The sequence below is a fragment of the Castanea sativa genome, chromosome 9, assembly GCF_040712315.1.
Source record: "Castanea sativa cultivar Marrone di Chiusa Pesio chromosome 9, ASM4071231v1".
NCBI classification, from domain to species: Eukaryota; Viridiplantae; Streptophyta; class Magnoliopsida; order Fagales; family Fagaceae; genus Castanea; species Castanea sativa.
This window is the reverse complement of record NC_134021.1, coordinates 45623722-45651373: the sequence shown is the minus strand read 5'-3', so window position 1 is coordinate 45651373 and position 27652 is coordinate 45623722. Positions and strand designations below refer to the sequence as shown.

General features: G+C 34.3%; 3 protein-coding genes and 1 pseudogene across 4 annotated transcripts; 3 read left to right on the top strand and 1 right to left on the bottom strand.

Moving 5' to 3' along the window:
• The first annotated feature begins 3382 nt into the window (after positions 1-3382).
• Positions 3383-6364, top strand: LOC142609948 (uncharacterized). Its single transcript, XM_075781673.1, has 2 exons — positions 3383-3714; positions 4535-6364. Exon 2 carries the CDS (start codon positions 5463-5465, stop codon positions 6234-6236), a length of 774 nt encoding a protein of 257 aa, XP_075637788.1. The 5' UTR covers positions 3383-3714; positions 4535-5462; the 3' UTR covers positions 6237-6364.
• A 778-nt stretch (positions 6365-7142) lies between these two features.
• Positions 7143-25926, bottom strand: LOC142610889 (uncharacterized). 2 transcript variants are annotated; one of them, XM_075782865.1, is made up of 6 exons: positions 25845-25926; positions 25780-25814; positions 24638-24908; positions 22216-22321; positions 20147-20290; positions 7143-7674 (listed from the first exon to the last, which is right to left on the bottom strand). In XM_075782865.1, exons 3-6 carry the CDS (start codon positions 24892-24894, stop codon positions 7420-7422), a joined length of 762 nt encoding a protein of 253 aa, XP_075638980.1. In that variant the 5' UTR covers positions 24895-24908; positions 25780-25814; positions 25845-25926; the 3' UTR covers positions 7143-7419. The 2 variants fall into 2 exon arrangements, with proteins under 2 accessions (XP_075638980.1, XP_075638979.1); XM_075782864.1 differs by lacking the exon at positions 7143-7674 and adding an exon at positions 19403-20000.
• LOC142610423 (tRNA-uridine aminocarboxypropyltransferase A-like) lies at positions 10445-11555 on the top strand (annotated as a pseudogene).
• LOC142609585 (uncharacterized) lies at positions 15434-18376 on the top strand. Its single transcript, XM_075781203.1, has 2 exons — positions 15434-15795; positions 16599-18376. The coding sequence occupies exon 2, from the start codon at positions 17485-17487 to the stop codon at positions 18223-18225; it is 741 nt and encodes a 246-aa protein (XP_075637318.1). The 5' UTR covers positions 15434-15795; positions 16599-17484; the 3' UTR covers positions 18226-18376.
• Positions 25927-27652: the final 1726 nt, after the last annotated feature.

Genomic DNA, 27652 nt, shown 5'->3' with positions numbered 1-27652 from the left:
CTGATAGAAACAAAAGGACTTTTGATCTAAGTCACAACTTGTTAGATGATTTAATTTGTAGAAACTGGTTGATCTGATGATGGCTTGATAAACTCTCAAAAGCCCATGTTTGTCAGGATAACATATGTTTCAAGACCACATTTGTCCTTGTCAAAAATATGACAGCTAGGGTCATCTTAGGAAACCCATTCATGTGTCTGTTATACCCTTTCATCACAGATAGTGAAGGAATCACTACCTATCATTTTGGCCATGATCAACCCTAAGAATGGTTAGTTCTTGTTTTAGGGTTCTGATTTCTGATTTTGTCTCCTTGACTTCCTTTTGAAGGTTGTTGACCATAACTTCCTTCTTGGATTTGGTGAACCGATTGTAGATTTTCTCTAAATCTACTTTGGGTTGCTAGATCCTTAGTTTAGGTTTACTAATTTCCTTTACTAAGGTTTGATGGAATTAACTAAGCTTCTGAGCTTTGATGATTGGGTCTTCTATTGCTTCTATAAGGTCTAGAAGAAGCTCTTTTTGCTTACTGAGAACATTGATAGTTTTGTTCTTACAACAACTATCTTTGCATGGTATGGGTTCATCCGGGCCACTAGAGGTATTGGAGGATGCTCTAGAGTGTTCAGAGGAGACTGGTGCGTCTGTTGGAGTTCTCGATCACTAGCACTATTGAATGACTCGCTATCTGAGTGGTCTAGTTTTAGCAACTTAAAGATCTCATTCTTGCTGGGCTGGTCATTGACAAGGGTGTTGATAAGGAATTTGGCCTTAGCTCTACACTCTTTCCTGAAATGACTTCTCTTTCCACAATTGAAGCATTTTCCTGATGCTTGTGGAATGGGTTTTCCTGTTCTCTTGGATTTTCCTTTCTTATAGAAATCATCAGTCTTGTACTTCTGTTTTCTATAATACTTGGCTGTTGTCCTTTTCCTATGGGATTTCTTAGAGGATTCCTTTCCTCTGTACTTAGATTTCCTTTTGGAAGGGTTAACTAAGGGTAAGCCATACTGTGTACAAAATTGTCCTACTTCGTACTTGGCATTGTTTTTGTTGGCTTGGCTTTGGATTTTCAAATCTCTGTACATCTTCATTCCTTCACTTCTGATAGTGCTAGAGATGTCTCCATAGGTTAGGTTATCATAGTCTATGAAACCTAAGGGGCTGCAAAGGGTTTCTTTGACTTTCTGGCCAAAGAGTGTGGGTAAGCCATTGATAAACTTCTCCTTCCAAAATGGAGAGTTACAATCGCTTCTATGCATGACTCGGGTAGTAAAGACATCTTCATACCACTTGTAGATCCAGGTATTGACTCCATCAGGAATTCCTCTGTCAATGCTATCAAAGATGGGGGTTCCTTCCTCATCTTTTTGGATAGCATGCTTGATATCTTCCTTAGATTCTTCTGTTAGGCAGTTATTTCACCATTGCAGAAGTTTTCCTGTATATCTTAAGGCTATGAGCTCTATGACCTCTTTGTGGGGACGACCTTCGTCCAAGTAGTTATTGGCTACCATGGTCATATGCTGGATTTTGTTTATGATTTCTTGTTCTAATAAACCATCCATATGACTTCAAAAGGTGAATATAAGAAGTTATATTTGAAAAAAAACAATAGAAATATTCCTATAAAAAAAAATAGGAATATAAGAAAACGTGACGTGAAAGAGTTTTTTTTTTTTTTTAAAGATAAGATAATGATGTGGAAAGGATCATGATAACAAAGGAAACCAAATATAGGAAAGTAAATATTAATTGACAACTCATAAAAGTAAACGTAATAGAGAGAATTCAATACGCATAAGGCGTTCTAAATAGAGGTCATAAAAGATACTTACGTTTTTGTTGTTGACTACACTTCAAGTCCAAAGTCCAAATAGTTCGTTGGAGATGGAGGACAGAACACACGAAAATCTTGAAGATCAACACCCCAGTGCAAGTTCCTTGAAGTTATACCAAAATTTTGAAGATAAACACCCCAGTGCATGTTTCTTGAAGTTTAAATACCAAAATCTTAAAGATAGGCACCCCAATGCACGTTCCTTGAAGAAATATGTGAAAGAAATTAATGGTGAGGTTGAAATATAAGGGCTATTTTACACAAATATTTGATTTGTTTCTAGAAAATAAGAAGTTGTTCATGAATTAGAAAATCAAATAGAAAAGACCAAAGCATATTGACATACACATACCATGGAGCAGGAGCAAATTTAAGTAGAGTAAATAGAAAAAATGATGATAATGGTGAAAAGAGGATTAACAGAATTGAGAGAATTGGAGAACTGAAGAAGAAGCAATTTGAGTTTGAAAATCAACGTGAGTGTACTGGGAGTGGGGTCCTATTTTGTAGATAGTATTTTAAGTGGGAGTTTTCATTTAGAAAAATGATCCAACCAAATTGTGGTGATACGGTTAGCAATTTGAAAACCAACAAGAGAGTAGTAGTGTCTAAATTTAAGGGATATAGATGAAAAGTTATAGTGATAGTTTTATTGTATGAAAAATAAAGAACTTTTATAATTAAAAAAAATAATTATTATAAAAAATAATAAATAAAGAAGAATTGATTTGAAAAAAAAAAAAAAAAAAGATAACAAAAAAACGAGTGAAAAAAAAAAATCCAACTTAGGGGAAGTTAGACATGGGTTTAAAAAAAAAATGAAATAGATAACCAAAAAAAATATAAAAAAATAATTAAAGGATAAACCTTAAAAACAGGGTAGATAACTTTTTTGATAGAAAAGTTGAGTTTTTTTTTTTTTTTTTCATTAGGATTTCTGTTTTTAATTTTTAAAAAGAAGTTAAGAAAATAGCTTAAATAAATTGTAATATATATATCTATTTAGTTTTTTTTTTTGGGAAAAACTTGAGGATGTTTTAAAAAAAATATGATTTGAAGATAAATTTTTTTAAAAGGAAAAAAATAATAACAAACGTACAGTTGTCTTGAAGAAGTGGGTTAGTGGGAGAGTGATCTTTTTTGTAGAAAATGTTTTAGGTGAGAGTTAAATATATATTTTTACTTTGTTATCCTCAAGTGTTGCTCCTACTTAAACGAAGGTTGTAGAAATATTTTAGAACACAAAAAATTTGATCCAAATAGAAGCAACCTTTTAAATAATAGTATAAATAATCAAGCTAACTAATGAAAGCGTCTTTGTAAAGCAAAGCATCTCTGAAAGGTGAAAAGCAACCGATTCTCAATCACTTCCCGTTGTCATCCCTAGTCACGAATTTTGGCATTTGCAAAACTTAGCCGAAAGCAAAGAATATTAAAATAAAATAATCAAGCGAAACAAAGAAAACCTCTTTGTAAAGCAAAGCAACTCCGAAAAGTGAAAAGCGACAGATTCTCAATCACTTCAAACTTCTAAATAAATGAGGCTTCAGTTGTTTGAAACAACTACAAAATCCCATTGCCAACCATCCTCCTCATTCAAATACGAAGCTCGGTCCATACTCCAACTGGTCACCATAAGCCGCCGTGGCTGCCACCATGCAAAGCCAATTGCCATCCAAACCTCTTCCCTCTCTCTTATTTGTTCATTATTATTATTATTATTTATAATTCATGTTTTATATATGATTGATGCTAGTTATTATTAATTAATTTAATTTGATTTTAAGTGATTTTGTTTACATTTTTTTATGAAGGTTGAAATTAGTGACACAATCTGGGTAAGCGAAGCTACAATGATGCATTTGATAAATCAGGTAGCTATTGCTCTATCTATTCTTTCAATTTTATTTTATTTGGTACAGCTGGAGAAAGTATAACTATAAACTATGTCCAACTTAGTCTTATGTATCAGCTGGAGAAAATTTTATTTTTTTATAATCTCAAATCGTGCATGGTATTTATCTTTTTTGTAATTCTTTTTCAATTATAAATTTCTAATTATAAAAATCTGGATCTGGATATTTAAAAACCTATTAAAAAAAAGTAGGACACAAAAATTAATTGGATGTGTAGATAAGTTTGTTATCATCAACAAATAAAACATAAATTTTATGTTTATCATGCTAATTAACGTTGTGATTGCATTATAAAATCTTATATTTGCATGCTATTATTAAAATTATATATTTTTATCTTAGTGATTAATTGATCATTGTTAAAATCTTAGAGGCAATTAAAATATGGCTATACATTAGGAATTGGCAGCCATGTACACATCCACTTAGCAAAAGGATTATGATTTATTATATATAATATTTCCATTCATTCACTTTATTTAGAAATAATCCAATCCAATTCAAAAGTAATGGATTAAATTTTAAGCCCTAAATCCCTACAAGTTCAAAGAACAACTCTAAATAACTTCTTACCTAGCTCAGTAAACCGAGCCAGATCCTGCTTAAAACCAAGCCCAGTATCTTTACCTAAATTAAACCCAACCAAAGCCCAGCTCCCCTAAAATCCAAATTATGCCTAAAACAGTTCAAAAATAAGACATTTGCTCTCTTTCTCCTTTTTTATTTTTATTTTTTATTATTATTGTTGTTATTATTATTTTTTATAACTTATTCACAGGGGAAGGAGAAAAGGTAATTTGAAAACTTACAAGACATTTGCCAAATCAGGCACTAATATTTGAGATTTATTCCTTATAGCGCAACTCTTATAAGATAATTTTATTTGAGTGGTGATAATTATACATTGTGTATACAGAACACACAGTTGAAATTGTGTTTTCAGTTTTGACAAAATGTATATACAGCAATGTATAACAAGCTATGTGCAACAATAATAGTTATACATTATAATAGACACTACTCCAATAATTATTTTAGCGAGATCAGAGTGAATGTTCCTAATTTGTAAATTAGGAATAAATGCCTATTATATTTGCTTGTGATTAATAAAATAGTCTTTTTTTAGTCTTAATATTGAATAATAATTTATAATTTATAATTTATTTATTACAACTTACAGAAATTTGAGAGAAAGTTAAAAAAATGGTAATACATTTTTTTATTATTATTAAGCTTAATGTATAATCATATCAATCATTCACCTCATTTAGAGCGATTAACAGCTTCAATTCAAGGAAAACGAAAAAAAAAAAAAGAAAAAGAAAGAGAGAGGAAGAAGAAGAAGAAAAAAAGAAGCTTAAGCTTAGCGTAAGTTTAACGCACCGGCCTTGGAAATTTCATTTCTTATTCAAATAAATTTCTTTCACTTAAAAGAGTTTGTGTGGAACTGACCCTTTCTCATTTCATTCTCAAAAAAAAATAAAAAAAATAAATAAATAAAAATAAGGAAGAAGAAGAAAAAAAGAAGAAGCTTAAGCTTAGCGTAAGTTTAACGCACCGGCCTCTGGAAATTTCATTTCTTATTCGTATAAATTTCACTTCAAAGAGTTTGTGTGGAACTAACCCTTTCTCACTTCATTCTCAAAAAAAAAAAAACCCTTTCTCTCTTTCTATAACCTGTGTATATTCTCAAGAATCCTATCTCTATGGGAGCGAGTTCTAGTCAACCCTTGCCTATCACTAGGGGTACTCCCAACGCAAGTTCTGCTTATAGGAGTACCCAGGTGAGCTGTTGTCGGAGGTTCTGGTTGTTTCTTGGTTTGGCAAGCTTTCTGTGTGCTTTAGGCATATTTACTGAAAGCCAATTCTATGCTTACACAATTGGAATTCATGGCACTTATGCTCACATCATCTACTATGTTGTCGGGGCGACCCTCTCCTCCGCCATACAAGTTTTACTCATACAACCTGACTACTGCAAAGCTTTTCTTGAAGTGTATGAACGGTGGTTCATTCTCAAATCGTGTGGGGGCTATTTATTCATGTTTACAATCTGTTTTCTCAGTTCTGGAACAGGGCTTACATATTTAGGCCATTCTTCTGATGAAACATCACCAAGCCGAGCAGTGGCTGTGACCCCATATAGATCACAAGCCTTTTCTGAAATTGCAGGGTTACTAGCCTCTGCACTTCTTACAGTCAATGCCCTCTCTATAATCATCTTGCTTAGGCCTGCCGAATACAACGCATTCTTTGAAGTTACCGCAGCATTGACTATGGAATCAGCCATTGCGTTGTTGTACAAGCACCCCAATCTTACAGTTGCTGCAGCAGTATTTATCTTGGCAATGACTCTCTGGAAAGATTTCCTCTGCTGTGATCCAGTTGTAAAGGCTGATGACAAAGCTGCAGGTAAACCACCTGCTGATGGAAAAGCTGCTGGTAAACCACCTGCTGATGGCAAAGCTGGCTTAATTTAGCTTGAAAATTTTCCTCTGCTGTAATCACCAGATGTAACCTATGCATGAGAAGTGTTTTTTTTTTTTTTAAATAAATTTTTTGGTAATTATGTGTACTCTTTTAAAATTTATCTATTTCTTTGAAATTGGGCAAATACTGATGCCTTAGCCAAGAGAGGTTGATCATTCTTGTAAGATCTCAACTTATTTATCAAAGAATGTCGGATAAGCATATTAAAGAGAAGTAGAGAACCGTGAGAGTGAGAGTGAGAGTGTGGAGCTAACTGTTGGATAGGATTTCAAGAGCTGATGACAACAATTGTTTATAGTTATTATAGTTTTTTGGGTTAGGAGGTAAACGAAAAGAAATCGTTGTATTGGTTTAAAATATGACCATCCAAAAAACAGACTAATTGTATTTGTGTTTTTAATTTAGTTTCGGGGGAATCACGTTTGTGTTTATTTGACTAGATTGCTTAAGAATGAAATTATAGGAAGGGGCCAACCACCAAAAATGGAGTTACTGACATCCAGTTGATCACCCACTTAAAGCTAGGTCTTAAGTCTTAACCTTCACTGCGTTCTAAAACTTGGGTGAGATTCCACAATTAAATTCAAACACAACCGCATTAACAAATGCAACACCAATAGTATTATCTTTACCCCTGCCCTGAACTAACAGCCTTTCTTCCTCTAATTATGGCCATTCTTGGTATGGTTTGTCCTTGGCACAATCTTGAGTTATCTGAAACTGTACAATCCGGACAACAATTGAGGATAACAAAACTAGTTGAGTGGAAAAGGAATACACAACAATTGCTTTGAGTACTTGTTGAGTAACAAGATAATATATATTCATCCAAACTAACAAAGAGTAGCAAGAGAATCAATTGAATAAATCATGAACAATCCACCATCAAAAAGGCTTAGGGTATAAAACAATGAATACATCACAAAAAATGGTGATTAGGATCATTCTTCAACTGAGATTCTATTGGAAATTTTCTTTTAAAACAAAATCCAATATCATCGATACTGCAGCAGCCTCTCTTGTACAAAACATGGAATATCCCCCATCCCCACCCAAATGGAAATGGGTTGGAACATTTTGTTTCATCTATGGCATAAACACCACAATAATCTGGCACCTCATCTGGGAATGAAACCTACAATACCAAGCCATAAAGTTCATATGATCCAAAAATCAAGCTGCATCACCCTTCATATCCTCTCCAAGAAGGTCATCATCATAAGAGACTGGGATCCTTAGTTTATCACGAACAGACACTAGTTCAATACCACCAGTATTTGTCTGCACATTTTGCATCTGAGATATTGGCTGGGAATTATCCGAAAAAGTGGCAGGAGTACCTTCCGCAAATGAATGGGTGGTTCCTGGTGAATTACCTTCCTTCTTTGGCTCCCCTCCTCGTCTATTATTTGGTGGCTTGAATTGCTTCTGCATAATGATTAAAAAAAAAAAAAGTCAGCACTTTATATTCACTTCAAAAATCATCATGAAAGCTGTTGTGATATTGTAATTTTATATTCGGGAATAATAAAATGCAGCCAATGAAAGAAGGTTATGACATAAAGGAAGGTTATTTGCCTCAAAACTCCTGCACTTTTTTCATTATCTCTTTGTAGGCTTTTGGTTCTCGCGATTTAATGATATTCCATAATATGCCACCACCATTTCGACAGCGGCTGCCATCAGCAGTCATCTGACCTCCACAATCCTGAATTACATCCACCTGAAAATCTCACAAACAGCAAAAGATAACTGAACTGCACAGGAATATGTACTGGGGGAAAGTAAAAGAGAACAACTGTAACAATGTTAAGAGTCAGCAGACCCTTTCCTCAAGTATCAAATACCTACAAGCAATCAAGATCGCAAAAACATAGAAATTAGTTATAGAGATGGAGAGAAGGATTTGTCAAAAAAGCTGAACAGTTCGAGCATGGAGATTCTTTGTAGAAAGAGAGAGAGGATAAGATGACAAAAGAGTACGTGCATGGCTTGGGAAAATTATTAGGAGGAATAATCGCCAGAAAGACTTTTTTCTATATAAAAAAAAAAAAGTCTTTCTGGCGAAATTTCGCAGAAACTTCCCTCCGTATTATGCACATTGTATCTATTCTTTTATGGGGACCACATCTTCTTTTTTTTACATAATCATTTTTAGTACAAACTCTTCGCCTTATAAGCTTTTAAGGAGTGAAAGAAATTTCTTTGACTGATAAGAGTCTTTTTGAGCTCATTCTAAATTTTTTTTTTTTAAAAAAAAAAAAATCTTAAGCTCCGCTTATTTTGTTGAAATTGAAAATTTTATGTTGAAAGTACTATAGTTAAGGATAAAAGTTAATGGAAATAGTATAGTAAAATTCATGAATAATACCAAAAAATGTAGTAATTTTTATAAATAATAGCAAAAATAAACTAAATAATAAAATAAATAGGCAAAAATAATATTGTCAAAACGGAAGCTAAGAAATGAAATTTCAACCCACATCCTGGGCCCCAAAGCTGCTGGTAAACGACCTGCTGATGACAAAGTTGTTGATGACTAGGCAAAACTGCAAATAGCTTAATTTAGGTGAGAAGGTGTTTTTTTTTTTTTTTTGGAGAAATAATTACTCGATCCTTCCCCCGCCCCGCAAGAAATTTGTAAATATGGAGAATTGTCAATTCAACTACAAGGCCTTTAACAGGTGAGAAGGTGTTGTTTGTTCCACACTCGGAGGTGCTTATGGTTTTTATATATTGGGGCTTAATTGACAGCTTGTACCAAAATTATAGTAATGAAGAATGATAGAATTTCATTTCCATCAAATCCTTTTCTCCAGTTATTCTTTGTTTCTTTTCTTCTTCCTTCCTTGCATTGCTTTGCTTTTCATAACCTATGCATGAGAAGTGTTTTTTTTTTTTAATAAATTTTTTGGTAATTATGTATACTCTTTTAAAATTTATCTATTTCTTTGAAATTGGGCAAATACTAATGCCTTAGCTAAGAGAGGCTGATCATTCTTGTAAGATCTCAACTTATTTATCAAAGAATGTTGGATAAGCAGATTAAAGAGAACCGTGAGGACGAGAGTGTGGAGCTAACTGTTGGATAGGATTTCAAGAGCTGATGACAAAAGTTGTTTATAGTTATTATGGTTTTTGGGTTAGGAGGTAAACAAAAAGGAATCGTTGTATTGGTTTTAATTATGATCATCCAAAAAACAGACTAATTGTATTTGTGTTTTTAGTTTAGTTTCGGGGGAATCAAGTTTGTGTTTATTTGACTAGATTGCTTAAGAATGAAATTATAGGAAGGGCCCAATCACCAAAAATGGAGGTACTGACATCCAGTTGGTCACCCACTTAAAGCCAAGTCTTAAGTCTTAACCTTCACTGCGTTCTAAAACTTGGGTGATATTCCACAATTAAATTCAAACACAACCACATTGACAAATGCAACACCAATAGTATTATCTTTATCAATAAGAATTGAAAGGAATAACAACTACATTGCTAAGTTTTGCCCCTGCCCTGAACTAACGGCCTTTCTTCCTCTAATTATGGCCATTCCTGGTATGGTTTGTGCTTGGCACAATCTTGAGTTATCTGAAACTGTACAATCCGGGCAACAACTGAGGATAACAAAACTAGTTGAGTGGAAAAGGAATACACAAAAATTGCTTTCAGTACTTGTTGAGTAACAAGATAATATATATTCATCCAAAATAACAAAGAGTAGCAAGAGAATCAATTGAATAAATCACGAACAATCCTCCATCAAAAAGGCTTAGTGGGTATAAACAATGAATACATCACAAAAAAATGGTGATTAGTATCATTCTTCAATTGAGATTCTATTGGAAATTTTCTTTTAAAAGAAAATTTCCCCATTGGATGATGCAGCAACCTCTCTTGTACAAAACAAGGAATATCCCCCATCGCCACCCAAATGGAAATGGGTTGGAACATTTTGTTTCATCTATGGCATAAGCACCACAATAATCTGGCACCTCATCTGGGAATGAAACCTACAATACCAAGCCATATAAAGTTCGTATGATCCAAAAATCAAGCTGCATCATCCTTCGTATCCTCTCCAAGGTCATCATCATAAGAGACTAGGATCCTTAGTCTATCACGAACAGACACTCGTTCAATACCACCAATATTTGTCTGCTCATTTTGCATCTGAAATATTGATTGAGAATTATCCGAAAAAATGGCAGGAGTAACCTCCGCAATTGAATGGGTGGTTCCTGGTGAATTACCTTCCTTCTTTGGCTCCCCTCCTCGTCTATTATTTGGTGGCTTCAATTGCCTCCGCCCAGGCCTCTCTCCTTGACCAACCCCCACCCGCCGTCTATCTCTTCCCTCCAACCCCTTCCTCACCCGCTTTCACTCTACCCAATCCCAACCCCAACCCCAAGATGACAACGACGATGAGAATGTCGTTTTGATCATGTTCAATGCGACGTGGAAGCACGCGAGGGAGATGGTGAGGGCGAGTGAAGAGTACTTATTGAGGTTCGTGAGTCGGATTTGTTTGGAAGGGTACGACGAGAGTGTAGGTGGTCGATAGGGGTGTGCAACCAACCCACCAAATCTAATCCAACCCGCCAAGTTGGGTCAGTTTAGGGCTTGGTGGGTTGGATTGGGTTACAATTTTTTTTTTTAATAACAGGTTGGGTTGAGTTTGGGTCATAAAATTCCAAACTTGCCATACCCAACCCGACCCACCTATATATTTAATATATATATATATATATATTATATAATTAATAATTTTTTTAAATAATCAGCTCTTCGTAGCCTATATAAAAACCAATTAGTTCACACAAACTCTAATAAATTACTATTGTTATTTAGTGATTAGTGTTGTTTTCCTTTAAGGAGTTACATTGATACTAATCTTTAGGTTTTTTTTAATATATGTATATTTATATTTTTTCTGCTTAATATAATAATAATAAAAAAAATTGTCCAACTCATGAGTTCAACCAAACCCAACTTGACTCATGCACACTCCTAGGGGTCGGAGTATTTATGATTCAGATTCGGAGTTGATTATGAGGAAGGAGTTGTGTGGTGGGTGCGTGAGTACCATAGAGGCAGTGGCTAGGGCTCTCAGGGTTATTGAGCCTAATGGGCTCTACATCGAGGCCCAATTGTTGCGGGTTTTGAGGGACTTGGTTAGATTGCAAGCTTGGTACTTGACCAAGCCCATCAAGCCTAGGCCTAAGTTGGAAAAGAAGAAGGCTATGCAGATTGAAGAGAAGAAGGAGAGGGAGAGTGAGAGTGAGAGGGAGGAACTATTGGATTTCAAGAGTTGACAAAAGTTCTATTGTTTTGATTGTATTGTTTGACTAAAACGAAAAGAGAAATGTGTGTTGGTTTTAATTTTGATTATCCAAAAAAACTAATCTTTGTATTCGTGTTTTTCTTGTTTAGTTCAATTTAGTTTCAATTAATATATGGGAGTCATGTAGTGTTTATTTTACTAGGGGGCGTTTAGTAATGTTGTTCTAGTAATATTATTTATATTTTTTGAAAATACGTGTAGATGAAAAAATATGTAAAATTACATATAATATTGTTTAAACACTGAAAACTATTGTTCAAAATACACAACCAAACAGCCCCTTAAATTGCTTAAAAATAAAATCTTAGAGTTTCTCATCAAAGATTTCAAAAAATTTAGCATTTAGCATCTCAAAAATCTACTTTATCAATTTTAACAACTCACTTTACAATACACCCAACATCAAAGATTTTATAATTTTTACCACTTCATTAAATTTTTATTATTTTTTAGTCTCATTCTCATCTCTTTCACTACCAGCAAACCCACAGCCACAATCAACACCCACTACCACCATTGCCTATAGCCACAGCCACAGCCACCACCACCAACCACAACCTCAACCCCCAACCACCAAAATAAAATAAATCAAAACCAAAACCAAAACACAATCCCAAAACCAAATCAAGGCCCAAAATCAAATCAAACTCACCCACACCCACACCCACACCTACTACCACTAGCCACCATTGTCACAGCCACAATCACAACAATCACTGCCACCGTAATAACAAGCTCAAAACCACAACAACATCCACCACTAAGCTACTACCTACTGTAAAATCGAAACCCAAGCCACCACCTAAAATCCACCACAAAACCCAATCTGAACCCACCACAAAACTGCAGCCAAAACCCACTACAGCCTCTTCAATCTCAACCCCAGCCAAGAACACTAACCACACCAACTCAAGAATGACGCCTTAAGAACGCTGACTCAAGCTTGGGTTTTTGGGTTCGGCCATAGAGAGAAGAGAAGAGCTTGGGTTGAGGGAGAACCCAAAAAAAAAAAAAGAAGGTAGCATGAAAACTGATGAGGTGTGGGTTAAGGGAGAACCAAGAGAGAGAAAGATGGAAATCACGTGTGAGAAAGAGAGAGGGCACGTGTGGGGATTAAAATATAATATTTGGGTTTGACACTCAGTTACAGTGCACTGCTAGAGATAGCAACGGACTGTAGCTTGGTGTAAAAAAATTTAACATTAGCCTTCTTTGATGGAGCACGTTTTATTGCTTGAAGCTATAAAAATAGCATATCAGAGCATTTACAATCTTTGATGAGAATGCTCTTAGGAAGGGGCCAATTACCAAAAATGGAGTTACCGGCATTCACTTAACCACTTAGATAAAGCCAAGTCTTCAATTGTGATACCTCATTTTGTAAAACTTATTAAATGCAAAGGCGTAGCTAGCAATATTGATATAATAAACATAATTCATAATTCTATTCAATATTTGATATATACTTATATTCTTATATACACTAATAAACATACAAAAACTCACTATAAACATATACGAAAACATACAAAAAAGAATATTTCACATCAAATTTATTTCTGATGATGATTTTTTATGGAATCAAATTCACCCATCATCATCTCCAAGGTGAAATTCCCAGCAATTTTTTTTCTATATAAATTATCATATTATTAGCTAAAACTCTTCCTCCAATCTATTGCCAAGTTTGTTTTTACAAGTTTCATAACTTAAATGATGAATCAATCTATCAATCAAATGATAGATTTTAGACTTTCTTGAAATTGCTAATCCCCTACATAGCTTAGATATTGTATCCACATTCTAACAATCGGGATGTTTTCTCACATTGAGCTCATAATGTTGAAATTGAAGCTTTAAATGGAAGTTATGATGATGAATATTAAACAACCAACTCTTAATAAATAAAGCCTATTCATAAAACAAACTTGAAAGAAATACCCATAAAAGAAAAAAAAATGATGATGATTGTTGAGAGAGAGAGAGAGACAAGAAAACTCATTGTAATAGTTTAGCAAAGAGAAGACATGAACACGAAAAGAAAAAAAAAAGGATTCATTGACATATTTATCATCATGAACATGACATATCGGCTTGTCATAGGTTGTGTTGACATGGGAGTTGAGAAGAAGAAAAAAATGGGGGCAATGTGCACTATGGTCTGTGCTGGTTCTGTAACACTAAAGGTTTAAAAAAAATTGGACAAATGGGCCGTCAATGATGCATTTGGATAGAGGGAGTTAGTCCATGGGATTGACTACATATCTTTTGGAGAATTTGAAGGACTAGCTACTTTTTTTAGGACTTTGGGTCATTACCTATTGGACTAAGTAGATCTTAAAGTTAATTGGGGGGCCAGTTACATTTTTTTGGAGGGGCCCGTAACTTTTTTGAATTATAGCTGTAAAAGAAAAAAAATATTTTGGATGCAATACCTAATATTTCTCAATTAAATTTAGATACATAACTAATTCAACACCAACAATATTATTTAAAAGGTTTCTTTGGCGATTAGGGTTGCTCACCAAAATACCCTAGCCGCTTGTGGAATTCTTAGGGCGAGTAGATGATCCAGAGGAGGACATATGTGGTGGGAATAATCATAGGGCGAGAGTCTTCATCGACTTACAAAACCTCTTTGCAGAGTACAAAAGATTTGGGAAAATGATGTTATGCTAGGATGGCAAACCTAAAGTATTGAATGGCTATCGAATTTTTGTTACTTGTGTGGGAGGATTACTCACGAAGATATAGATTGTGAATTGTGGCTTCAAAAGAAAGGTACTCTGAAAAAGGATAAATAGCAATTTGGAGCATGATCAAGATGTCATAACTTAAGTTAAGTGGGAGACTTTAATTGAATAAATTGAAAACTTAATTAAATGACTCAATTGAATGAAAATAAAGTTTAAAAACTTAATTGAATTTTGATATTAATCACAACTACATATGACAATTTCTAATCATTGGCATGTTACTATAAATACACCACGTCACGAATATTTTTTTTTTGTTGACAAAACTAGGTCACAAATAGGGATAGCAATTTTGTCTCACCTCGTTTGACCCGTCCTTCCCCACTTCGTCTCGTGCGGGATTTTCCCTGCCCTGCAAAGGTGGTGGGGCAGGAATGAGACCAGATTTTAGCCCCACACCACGGGGCAAGGAGGGGATGAGTTTAAACTTTTTAGACCCACCTCGACTCGACTTGCCCCATCCCTGCCCCGCCCTGCGTTGATAAGGGTTAAATTGTAAAATTTTCATACTCTAAAAGCCTACTATTTAAGCAAATATATTATTAGCTTATCAACTATTACATATTAGAAACAAATTTATATTCCATTGAATCATTAATTTTGTATTATGAGATTTTTGTTTTATTGTGATATTGTCTTGTTAAGAACTTGGATAATATTATTTAGTTTTTGCTAAAAATTAGTTTGATTTGATGGGATAAATTTATTTGTAATTTCAAATATATTTTTATTGATAAAACAAGTTTTATTAAAAAAAATTATAATAATTTTGAGCAAATCAACAAGAAGTAGAGTTTTATGAGATGAGGCAAGACTTTGCAGGGCAGGGATGGGAGCAAGAAAAATTTTCCCCGTCATGCAGAGTATGGCAGGAATAGAGTAAGACAAAATCATGTGGGACGAGGGCAAAGAGTTGAAAACCCCATCCTTCGGCCCGTGTCACCTGTTGTCATCCCTACTCATGAATTTTGGCATTTGCAAAACTTAGCTGCTAAGCAAAGCAAAGAATATTAAAATAAAATAATCAAGCGAAGCAAAGAAAACCTCTTTGTAAAGCAAAGCAACTCTGAAAAGTGAAAAGCAACAGATTCTCAATCACTTCATACTTCTAAATAAATGAGGCTTCAGTTGTTTGAAACAACTACAAAATCCCATTGCCAACCATCCTCCTCATTCAAATACGAAACTCGGTCCATACTCCAACTGGTCACCATAAGCCGCCGTGGCTGCCACCATGCAAAGCCAATTGCCACCCAAACCTGTTCCCTCTCTCTTATTTGTTCATTATTTTTATTTTTATTTTTTATAATTCATGTTTTATGCATGATTGGTGCTAGTTATTATTAATTAATTTGATTTGATTTTAAGTAATTCTGTTTACATTTATTTATGAAGGTTGAAATTAGTGACACAATCTGGGTAAGCGAAGCTACAATAATGGATTTGATAAATCAGGTGGCTATTGCTCTATATCCATTCTTTCAATATTATTTTATTTGGTACAGCTGGAGAAAGTATAACTATAAACTATGTCCAACTTAGTCTTGTGTATCAGCTGGAGAAAATTTTATTTTGTTATAATTTCAAATTTTGCATGGTATTTATCTTTTTGGTAATTCTTTTTCAATTATGAATTTCTAATTATAAAAATCTGGATCTGGATATTTAAAAACCAATAATAAAAAAAAAAGTAGGACACAAAAATTAATTGAATGTGTAGATAAATTTGTTATCATCAATAAATAAAACATAAATTATATGTTTATCATGCTAATTAACTTTGTAATTGCATTATAAAATCTTATATTTGCATGCTATTATTAAAATTATATATTTTTATTTTAGTGAATAATTGATCATTGTTAAAATCTTAGATGCAATTAAAATATGGCTACACATTAGGAATTGGCAGCCATGTACACATCCACTTAGTAAACGGATTATGATTTATTATATATAATATTGCCATTCACTCACTTTATTTAGAAATAATCCAATCCAATTCAAAAGTAATGGATTGAATTTTTATAATTGAAATTTAAGCCCTAAATCCTTACAAGTTCCTCAAAAAAAAAAAAAAAACCTTCTGGCCTAGCTCAGTAAACCGAACCAGATCCTGATTAAAACCAAAGCCCAGCTCCCCTAAAATCCAAATTATGCCTAAAACAATTGAAAATGAAGACATTTGCTCTGTTTCTCTTTTTTTTTTTTTTTCTTTTAAATAATTGTCATTATTTTTTTTTTTAACTTATTCACAGGGGAAGGGGAAAAGCTAATTTGAAAAGTTACAAGACATTTGCCAAATCAAGCACTAATCTTATAGATTTATTCCTTAAGGAACAACTCTTGTAAGACAATTTATATTATGTATATAAAGCACAACTAAAATTGCGTTTTCAATTTTGACTTAATGTATATATGACCGTGTATAACAAACTATGTGTAACAAGAATTAGCAAGTTCATAGTAATTAGACACTACTCAAATAAATATTTTTTATGAATAACTATTTTAAAAATAAAAAATAGTTATTCATTATTATAAGTCTTGTTTTTAGTCTTAATATTGAGTAGCAATTTATAATTTATTTATGACAACTTATAGAAATTTGAGAGAACAATAAAAAAAAAAATGTACTGTTCACACTTAGTACTGTTTGGATACCTCTTATTTTACTGAAAACTGAAAAAAAAAAATAATAACTAAAAAAAATTACTATTCACATGCTTGACACCGTTCAAAGCTTAAATGCACGGTTTATGGACAATAAACAGTGCAACAGGCGCTGTCCAAAAAAAAAAAAAACCTGCAGACGCTGGACCCGGTGAAGAGTCTCTTCTTTGCTCGTAAGCTTAACGCACCGACCTTGAGACCGGGGAGGTTAGGTGGGTGGAAATTTCATTTCTTAGTCAAAGAAATTTCTTTCACTCCTTAAGGCTTAAGGCGAAGAGTTTTTCTATCAAAAAATAAATCATTTTCACTCCTTAAGGCTTAAGGCGAAGAATTTGAATTAAAAAAAAAAAAAAAAATTTCATGCCTTAGGGCTTAAGGGCGAAGAGCTTGTATATATATATATGTACAGAACTAACCCAAGTTCCAAGCCCAAACCTTTCTCTCTTTCTATAACCTGTGTGTATTTTTCTCATGAATCCTGTCTCAATGAAAGCGCCTTCTGATCAACCCTTGCCAAGAAGAGTTAAGGACAATCCAGCAGTGCTTGATATCACTATGGATGGTCCCAACCCACGTTCTGTTAATAGTAATACCCAAAACCCAGTGAGCTGGGGTCGGAGGTTCTGGTTGTTTATTGGTTTGGTAAGCTTTCTGTGTGCTTTGAGCATATTTACTGAGAGCCAATTCTATGCTTACACAATTGGAATTCATGGCACTTATGCTCACATCATCTACTATATTGTTGGGGTGATCCTCTCCGCAGCCATACAAGTTTTGCTCATAAACCCTGGCTGCTGCACTGCTTTTCTTGAAAATTATAACGGGTGTTTCATTCTCAAATCGTGTGGGGGCTATTTAGTTATGTTTACAGTCTGTTTTCTCAGTTCTGGAACAGGGCTTCAATATTTAGGCCTTTCTTCTGATGGAACAGCTCCAAACCCAGCAATGGCTGTGACCCCATATAGACCACAAGCATTTTCTGAAATTGCAGGGTTACTCGCCTCTGCATTTCTTACAGTCAATGCCGTCTCTATAATCATCTTGCTTAGGCCTGCCAAATACAACACAATCTTTGATGTTGCCGCAACATTGACTCTGGAATCAGCCATGGCGTTGCTGTACAAGTACCCCTTTGTTACAGTTGCTGCAGCAGTATTTATCATGGCAATGACTCTCTTGAAAAATTCCCTCTGCCATGATCACCAGGAGTAACCTATGCGTGAGAAGTGTTTGTTTGTTTGTTTGTTTGTTTTTTTTTTTTTTTTTTTTTTTGCGGAAACTGTGTAAACTCTCTTAGCCAAGGGAAGCTGATCATTCTTGTAAGATTCAACTTATTTATCAAAGAATGTTGTGATTTTTTTTTTTTTAATAAATTTTTTGGAAATTGTGTATACTCTCTTTAGCCAAGAGAGGCGGATCATTCTTGTAAGATTCAACTTATTTATCAAAGAATGTTGTGTGTTTTTTTTTTAATTTTTATATTAGGAGTGTTTCACGTCAGCTTCAGCTTTTAGTAATTTTTTAAGTTACAAGTACTTTCAACAAAAAAAATTCATCAAAAAACTAGATAAACTGTTGCCAAACAAACATCAAATATGCACACATCCTTGTGACTCGTAGCAAACAAATCATGCAATAGGCCTATAAACAACCCCTCTAGACTTCTCTCTTGGATCGTTTCTAGACCAAGCCCATCAAGCCTTGGCCTAACTTGCAAAAGAAGAAGGATAAGCAAATTGAAGAGAACCGTGAGAGTGAGAGTGTGGAGCTAACCGTTGGATAGGATTTCAAGAGCTGTTGACAAAAGTTGTTTATAGTTATTATGGTTTTTGGGTTAGGAGGTAAACAAAAAGGTATCGTTGTATTGGTTTAATTATGATCATCCAAAAAACAGACTAATTGTATTTGTGTTTTTAGTTTAGTTTCGGGGGAATCTCGTCTGTGTTTATTTGACTACATTGCTTAAGAATGAAATTATAGGAAGGGGCTAATCACCAAACATGGAGTTACTGACATCCAGTTGATCACCTACTTAAAGCCAGGTCTTAAGTCTTAACTTTCACTGTGTTCTAAAACTTGGGTGATATTCCACAATTAAATTCAAACACAACCACATTGACAAATGCAACACCAATAGTATTATCAATAAGAATTGAAAAGGAATAACAACTACATTGCTAAGTTTTGCCCCTGCCCTGAACTAACAGCCTTTCTTCCTCTAATTATGGCCATTCCTGTATGGTTTGGCCTTGGCACAATCTTGAGTTATCTAAAACTGTACAATCCAGGCAACGACTGAGGATAACAAAACTAGATGAGTGGAAAAGGAATACACAACAACTACTTTCAGTACTTGTTGAGTAACAAGATAATACATATTCATCCAAAATAACAAAGAGTAGCAAGAGAATCAATTGAATAAATCACAAACAATCCACCATCAAAAAGGCTTAGTGGGTATAAATCAATGAATACATCACAAAAATTGGTGATTAGGATCATTCTTCAATTGAGATTCTATTGGAATTTTTTTTTTAAAACAAAATCCTATATCATCAATACTGCAGCAACCTCTCTAGTACAAAACAAGGAATATCCCCCATCCCCACCCAAATGGAAATGGGTTGGAACATTCTGTTCCAACTATGGTATAAACACCACAATAATCTGGCACCTCATCTGGGAATGAAACCTACAATACCAAGCCATATAAAGTTCGTACGATCCAAAAATCAAGCTGCATCACCCTTCATATCCTCTCCAAGAAGGTCATCATCATAAGAGACTGGGATCCTTAGTCTATCACGAACAGACACTTGTTCAATACCACTAGTATTTGTCTGCTCATTTTGCATCTGAGATATTGGCTGGGAATTATCTGAAAAAGCGGCAGGAGTACCTTCCGCAAATGAATGGGTGGTTCCTGGTGAATTACCTTCCTTCTTTGGCTCCCCTCCTCTTCTATTATTTGATGGCTTGAATTGCTTCTGCATAATGATTAAAAAAAAAATCAGCACTTTATATTCACATCAAAAATCATTATGAAAGCTGTTGCAATATTGTAATTTTATATTCAGGAATAATAAAATGCAGCCAATGAAAGAAGGTTATGACATAAAGGAAGGTTATTTGCCTCAAACTCCTGCACTTTTTTCATTATCTCTTTGTAGGCGGTTGGTTCTCGTGCTTTGATGATATTCCATAATATGCCACCACCATTTCGACAGCGACTGCCATCAGCAGTCATCTGACCTCCACAAGCCTGAATTGCATCCACCTGAAAATCTCACAATCAGTAAAAGATAACTGAACTGCACAGGGGTATGTACTGGGGGAAAGTAAGAGAGAACGACTGTAACAATATTAAGAGTCAGCAGACCCTTTCCTCAAGTATCAAATACCTACAAGCAATCAGGATCGCAAATACAAAAAGACTGTTATAAGATTTTTTTTTTTGATAAGTAGAGACTAGTTATAAGATTTAATTACTTCAAAAAAGATATGCCCTCTTTCTACATTGTAAAATAGGTAAAATATGTTAATGATAGAAAATTTCAGTCAGCTGTCCCTGCATAGCACTCAATCATGATTGCCCAAAAGCTATTGAGCAAGGCTAAGCAATGTTTCAATATAGGCCATTGCCTAAGCACAGCATAACATGTAACGTGCATAATGTAAATTCATACTCCTATTCCAACTTATACACACTACTAGCCTTGAAAAACACACACACGCACACAGCAACTTCTGAAAAACTCTAAATCCATTGATTTATAAGGATCTTTTTCTCTAAGTCAATGGTCTATCTAGTCCTCACTTCTTCTAAAGTCTAAACAGTTGCTACAATCACGTTGTAGAAGATTCAATGGAATGTACATAATGAACAAATGAGAAGGGAAAAAGGAAAAAGAAGAAAACAATTAACGCACAAATAAATTACCAGCCTAAAGGATAATAACACAATATGTAATAGTATGCCCACATGATCAGCTACAACCCAAAAGAAAAAACACTTCCAAATGAACAGTATAATATATTTATGAAACAAATCTGTGGTTTCACTTGAGAAAATTAAGAATTTCTGACTAGAAAACACAATTAACACATGCTTTCAATCAAAAAATGGTGATCTTCCAAATTAACAGTCTAAAATATTTATTTATTATTGATAATTCAGTCTAAAGTTTTTTTTTTTTTTTTTAAGTTTGGGTTCACTTGAGAAATTTCTGATTTGCAAACTCAGTTGACACATTTCTCAATCAAAAAACGAATATCAAATATATTTAATCCTATCGTGAGAAATTAATTTTTACATGCATACTGACTGATAAAACAAGGGGAAAAAAAGACATCAACCTACACAAACAGCAAATCACAAAGTGTTTCAGCCAGAGGACATACAGCTCAGAGCACATGACTGAAATGAGCAAAATGGCTTCTGCAAGAGAAATCTGCAAGGGTAGGGAAACAATATTGAGCATCAGAAACTACGAAAGGTTGTATGGTCTTAAAAAGATTGGCTAGCAAGCATTTTCAGCCCTAGGCTGGTCCAAATTCAAGCACAATCAAAATTCTCACCTTTCCTCACAAGAAGCAAGCATATCATATTCGTCGACTCCAAACCGAAGGATTTATTTTCCCCTTAATATTACAATCTAAAGAAGCACCAGAAGAAGCGGCAAATGGCTCAAGAAGTAAAATGAAGTTTAGGGTATCCACAAAGCAGCTCAAGTGCAGAGACCATTTACCCAATAACAATTACAAGGTCCAGCGGCATTCAAGGAGTCAGAAGAGAACGGATATTAAAATTATATAGACAAGTGAAGAAGGTTGCCAGGAATGAGAACCCCATCAAAGGCATATAACCAAGGGAAGGATGGATATAAAAATTATAAAGCTGAGGGAAGAAGGTTAAAAGGAACGAGAACCAAGCAAAGGCAAATAATCAAATGGGGACCATACTCAATATTTGAAGAAGACAATGAAAGCAGCTGAAAATAATTCCACATTGCCTATACCAAGGCAAATAATAACAAACAATAATATCAGGGTTAAGTTATAGAATGAAGTTTCTCTTATGTAATTAACCTTGAAGACAAATAATTTCATTTACTCAGAGAAACCATTTTGCTGCTAATTATAATTGATCTATTATGCTTTTCCTGAGAATGAAGCACTAGATTGCATGAAAGGGTATATTACCTCTTTGACGAGATCATTTAATGCAGAAACTCCCAAACAACCTACAGCTGTATATACCATGTATGATTTTCTCTCTTTCAAACGCCTACACGTATCTAACACAAACCTGCAAGGGAAAGTTAAGAAATTTCAGGACCAAAGCATGAGCTACTAAAAATCCTTCTAAACTGAATGCACAAAATAATTTAAAAATCTTTATAAATTTGTTATGTCATTTGCAATGTTTATTGCATATAACAGCATCTCCAATTCTCCAGTGAGTGAGCCAAATTTTAGCTAAAAAGTAACTGATCTATTTTAGCTAGCCACCTTTCCATTGGTAGGGTTTTTCTTGTTTTTTGTTTTCTAGATTGAATCACATTGATCTTTGAGATTGTAGATTTGAGAGTTTAGTGGAAATTGGAAATTGCAAACTGCGCTTTGATTTTTTATGATTAATTTCATGACAAGTTTGTGTGTGGCGACTGTTGTGGTGGTGGTGTTGCCAGAGGTGGTTGTGGTGAGGTTCCTAGCTCAATTTTCTATTGTTACGTTTTCTGGGATTGATCTTTGGGCTTGATTTGTTGTTTTGGAGGTGGGTTTCTAAAGTACATTGTTGCTTTCTTTTAATAGTATTTTTTTTTTCTTGAATAGCATTTTCTCAGGCATTCAGCTGCTTGGAAAATTTTCTATTCTGAAGGTGAATTTTTTTTTTTTTTATCAAGTTTGTGTATGAATTGTGTTTGGTTGCTGGGAAAATGTAGGATAAGAAGAAGAAAATAATAAAGCTTGAAGCTTTTTGTTTTCTCAATCCTGTGCTGCCACATCATCTTTTTGCTAGGACATTGAAAAGGCGTTGACAGAAGGGGTTTATTTGGTACAGTATCAAAGTTACCATACCATATCGGTGTAAATTAAGGGGGTTCTAATTGCAACATCATAAAAGTTAAGGGGGTCTTAGACTCTTAGTGAGTCCAAATCTTCTGTCCCATTTTTTCTGTACCACTCTATGTTCCACGAATAAAAACTAGACACGTGTTAACATATTTAATTAAATTAGTAGTTTTTTGCATTTCTTTATTTCAGTTGCTCAAAATAAATATTAAAAAGAAAAAAAAAATCCAAGACCCAACAACAGATCCCCATTGCTACCGCCACCGGTTCACCGCCACCAATCCTCACCGGGAGAACTAATAAGAGGTCTTTGGCGTCATCAATGAAGTTATCCTCTGCCAAAAGACCACACAACCAGCTCATTGTCTTCTTCGAATCTGTAACCCATATCTACTGCCTCCTTGTCTTCTTCAAATCGCATACAAGTTTCAGCAAGTCAAAAGACCAAAAATCCACTAATGTTTACATAAGACCTCCACCAGAAAAAATGACCAACCAACATTTTAGCCCACCCAATAAACCATAAAGAGCCAAACTTCCAGAGAGACCCATTTCACGTTGTGGCTTGAATTTGCAGATCTAGATCAAAAAATAGGAGCTGAAAGCTTAAGAGCCTTGGAGATCAGACAAAATAATAGGAATCCAAATGAATGTTGGTGGTAGTGGTGGATGGCCGGCGTTGATGTAGCCAGCGTTCTTTTGTTAGTGCCACTGGCGAACTTTGGTGCTGGAAGATCGGCAGTGAGATGTTTTGGGTTTTTTGTTTTTTTAATATTTATTTTGAGCAACTGAAATAAGAAACGCAAAAGAGTAAAATTTAATTAAATAAGTGGTCATGTGTCAAGTTTTAATTTGTGGAATATAGAGTGGTACAAGAAAAATGAGACAGAAGATTTGAACTCGACTCTTAGTGCAATTTACCTAAAAATAATGGATGAAAATTAGCATAGAGAGCTACATTGGCCCTCCACATTTGGAGAGACTGTAGCAATTACAGAATTTTCCTAGTGGATAGCAACTAGCAACTAGCAACTAGCAAGTCTGTTGGAGCAACATATTTGGCTAGCTCTCCAAATTTGGGAGAAAAATAAAAATAAAAGTAGGTTTTGCCTTATCTATTGGAGATTCCCTAAGGAAACCTTAGGTCAGATAACATAAGTGAGAGAGCGGATAATACATTCTTCCATCATATGAAAACAGGAGCAAAGAAGAAAAATTGCATATCTATTGGATGATAAATGAATTGTTTTGCAGTTGAGTCTTGAAAACACTAAACAAATTAGACAAAGGTAGCCAAGATTATTTGGTCATCATGCATAACATGCCAAAGGGAACAACACTGAACAAGTGATGGGATTAAATTGAAACAAATCTATAATACTTTAATCAATATGCAATGACATAAAAGCTTACTAGAATTATGAAATTCTATATTATAAACATATATGTGAATCAAGGAGCCATGTACAAGCAGTAACTAAATAAAGACAGAAGTTCCATTAATATAAACAAAGCAAAACCATTTCTTCCAACTTTAGCAGAACATTACCTGTTTATGTCTGTAACTGGCCTTGAGCCACCCTTCTTTCTCCTATTCTTCTTCTTTCTGGCCCGAAGCCCACGATTTTTACTTTGAGATCCTTGAATTTCTAAATTGACATCTCCACCACTGCTTTTTCCCTTTTCAATATGTAAATTGGGCTCCACCAACTCTCCTTCTTCAACATCAAGCATCTCAACATCATCAATGCCTTCTAAGTTATCCTCTTCATAGATGGCATCTAACAAGCTGTCTCCTCCCTCCATTAAAACAGCAATAGCTTCAAAGGGATTAATGATTACAGTTAGACATAAATAACTCAAACATATCATTATAAATTTTGATAGTAAAAAAAAAACACCTTCAAAAACAGCCAAAACTCTGTATTAACAAATTGCATGGCGAAGTAAACTGAGAATTGTGGGTTATAATTTTGAGCAAAAAACCTCTCATACTGTGCTTGCCAACAAGAAATTGGGCTTTGGAATTGAAAACAGGTAGGATTAGAGGCCTATTGATATTGATAATTATAAAGTGAATCTGTCTAATTCATCCTATACAAACCAAATACTAAAGTGCCTTCGTTTTGTTATAAAACATTTTGCTCAATTTTGAGTGTTTGGGGCAAAACTTTGTCCCAGCAAAACACTGTTTTAAGGACTGAAAAGGGGCATGAAAACATTTTCAGCCTGCAGAAAGATAACATTCATCCCTCCCTCCCCGCCCAACAACTTGTCTCCGCCCAAATCACCGATCCCCTCATCCCCACATCACCAATCACCTAAAGCCGCAATTCTATGTGTTACTCCATTTGGAAGCCAAGAAACTTAATAAAAATGCATAATCAAGAGAACCCATGTTCTCATTTTATCCAAGCTACTTTTTTTTTTTTTGTTGTTGGTAAGTTTACACATAACGCACCCAAAATTGGGTATTCTATTGTATTATATTCAAGCCACGAATTCGTACATGGCATCGTAAATATTGTTTGAGACCAATAAGTTAGAAATTCTTGTACTAAAATCTCTCAACAAACAGAACACAGCATTGGAAAGTCACTGATAAAGATTCAAATGCAACAACAATTTATAGCATATATTAAATAAATAAATAAAAGACAATCGAGAGAGAGAGAGAGAGCGGAGGAGTACCTAGGCAAGAAAGATGGTTAAAGGCTCGCTGTGGGCGAGAGATACAGCGTGCGTCCCAACTGGGGATTTTGTCTTAGAGAGAGAGAGAGAGAGAGAGAGAGTTGAATTAGGAATTAGGGTCAGGGTTCAGGAATATATGTATGTGTAAAAGGAAATAAAAATATATAGAGAGAGAGAGAGAGAGAGAGAGAGAGAGAGAGAGAGAGAGAGAGCTAAATGGGCTTAAAAATCAAGCCCAGGCCCAAGTTGTTAAAGAAGAAGCCTATTTTGAAGCAGATATAAAAGAGAACCTTAGAGTTCCAGTGTGTGAGTGAGTAAAGGGCTGTTGGGCCAGCCAGTGATGACTGATGAGAGTCTCTCTTGATTTAATTTTTCAAGAGCTGAAAAGTTCTTTATATTATGATTTTAGTTCTAGCTTAACTGTGTATTGCTTTTAATTTTGATTATCCAAAAATTAAAAACTAATTAATTGTGTTACTGTTTTTTCTTTGTTTATTTAGTTTTATGTAAATAGAAAATGGGTTGGTTAAAAAAGAAATCAAAGACACAAAGAAACATCCAACACAGAAAAAATCATCCAATTATACATTATATGATGAGGTTTTATTTTTATACCTTAAACGTGTCTCTTGATACTATTAGACAATTTCTAGTATGGGCTTTTTTTACTAAGAGCAACCGTATCAGTTCATTCAAACTTTTTGTCTATTTTGCAAGAAAAAACTTACTTTTTTCTATTTTACATACCTATTTTTACAAAACCCTCACATCAGTTCGTTTATCCTACCATCTATTTTATTTAAATAATCATATTTTCTTGATAATGATGGTTCACACCTTCTTTGTATGTCTGGAATACAAAATGGTGAACTCATTACTTTACTCACCTGAGAATTCTCTCCTTACTTTACTCACCAGGGAATTTTCTCTTGAGAAGTCTCTTTCCATGCCACTATATTCTGTCTCTTTTCCATTCTCTTTGTTGGAATGCCCTGTAAAGGTTCTGGGGTTCTCTCCATTTTTCTATTCCTTTTATACAAAGGGTTTGGAACTAGTGGAACTTGTTAGGTGTCATAGTACTTGGTTCTTATGCACCCACATGTCTTAATTTAATTGCCAATTTGGAAGGTGTGTGAGTGCAATTACCAATTTGCCCTTTCCCTTAATGCACATTTGGTATAGTAACATGTCACTTTATTCATTGGGCTTACATTTTCTACTCTTAAGGCCCAAATTTCATTGGGTCTTGTTCATAGACCCACATTTTGTGAAAAAAACTGGCAGCAACATTATAAAAATTGGATCCCAACAAGTGGAGGATGCAAGCAATGATGATACATATCCTTTTTTCAAGTATTAGACAATGAAACATGTCTCATTACCTTCTCAATCATGCTCTTCTTTGTTCCTGTCTTTCTTCGTATGCTTAGTTTCATATACCACCGTTACTCTCCTCTTAGTGAAAATCTCTCTTCTTCATTAAATGTGGTTCCAATGTTCAACAAAAAATAACCATTATACTTGGAACACCTCTTCATTAGGATCAACAGTTCCTTCTCTAAAATAAAAATGAAAAAGAAAAAGAATATGGTTCAATCTTTCCTTGTATAATTATTTATTTGTAAGAATAGTGCAATTAATTATATATAAAATATTTTATATCAATACTTCACAATAACACATGGATTATAATAGGTGGTTTGAGTTTTATAAGTTATATGATTCTTGTATCCAATTCCAAATAACAAAAAAGAAGTTAAAAGTTGCACAAGAGGAATGAATAATATTGATATGAAGAGATTTTTAGTGATGGTGATATTGTTGATTATAGTTGTACCAGCTGCAATAATGGAAGGCGATTTTGATAGTGAGG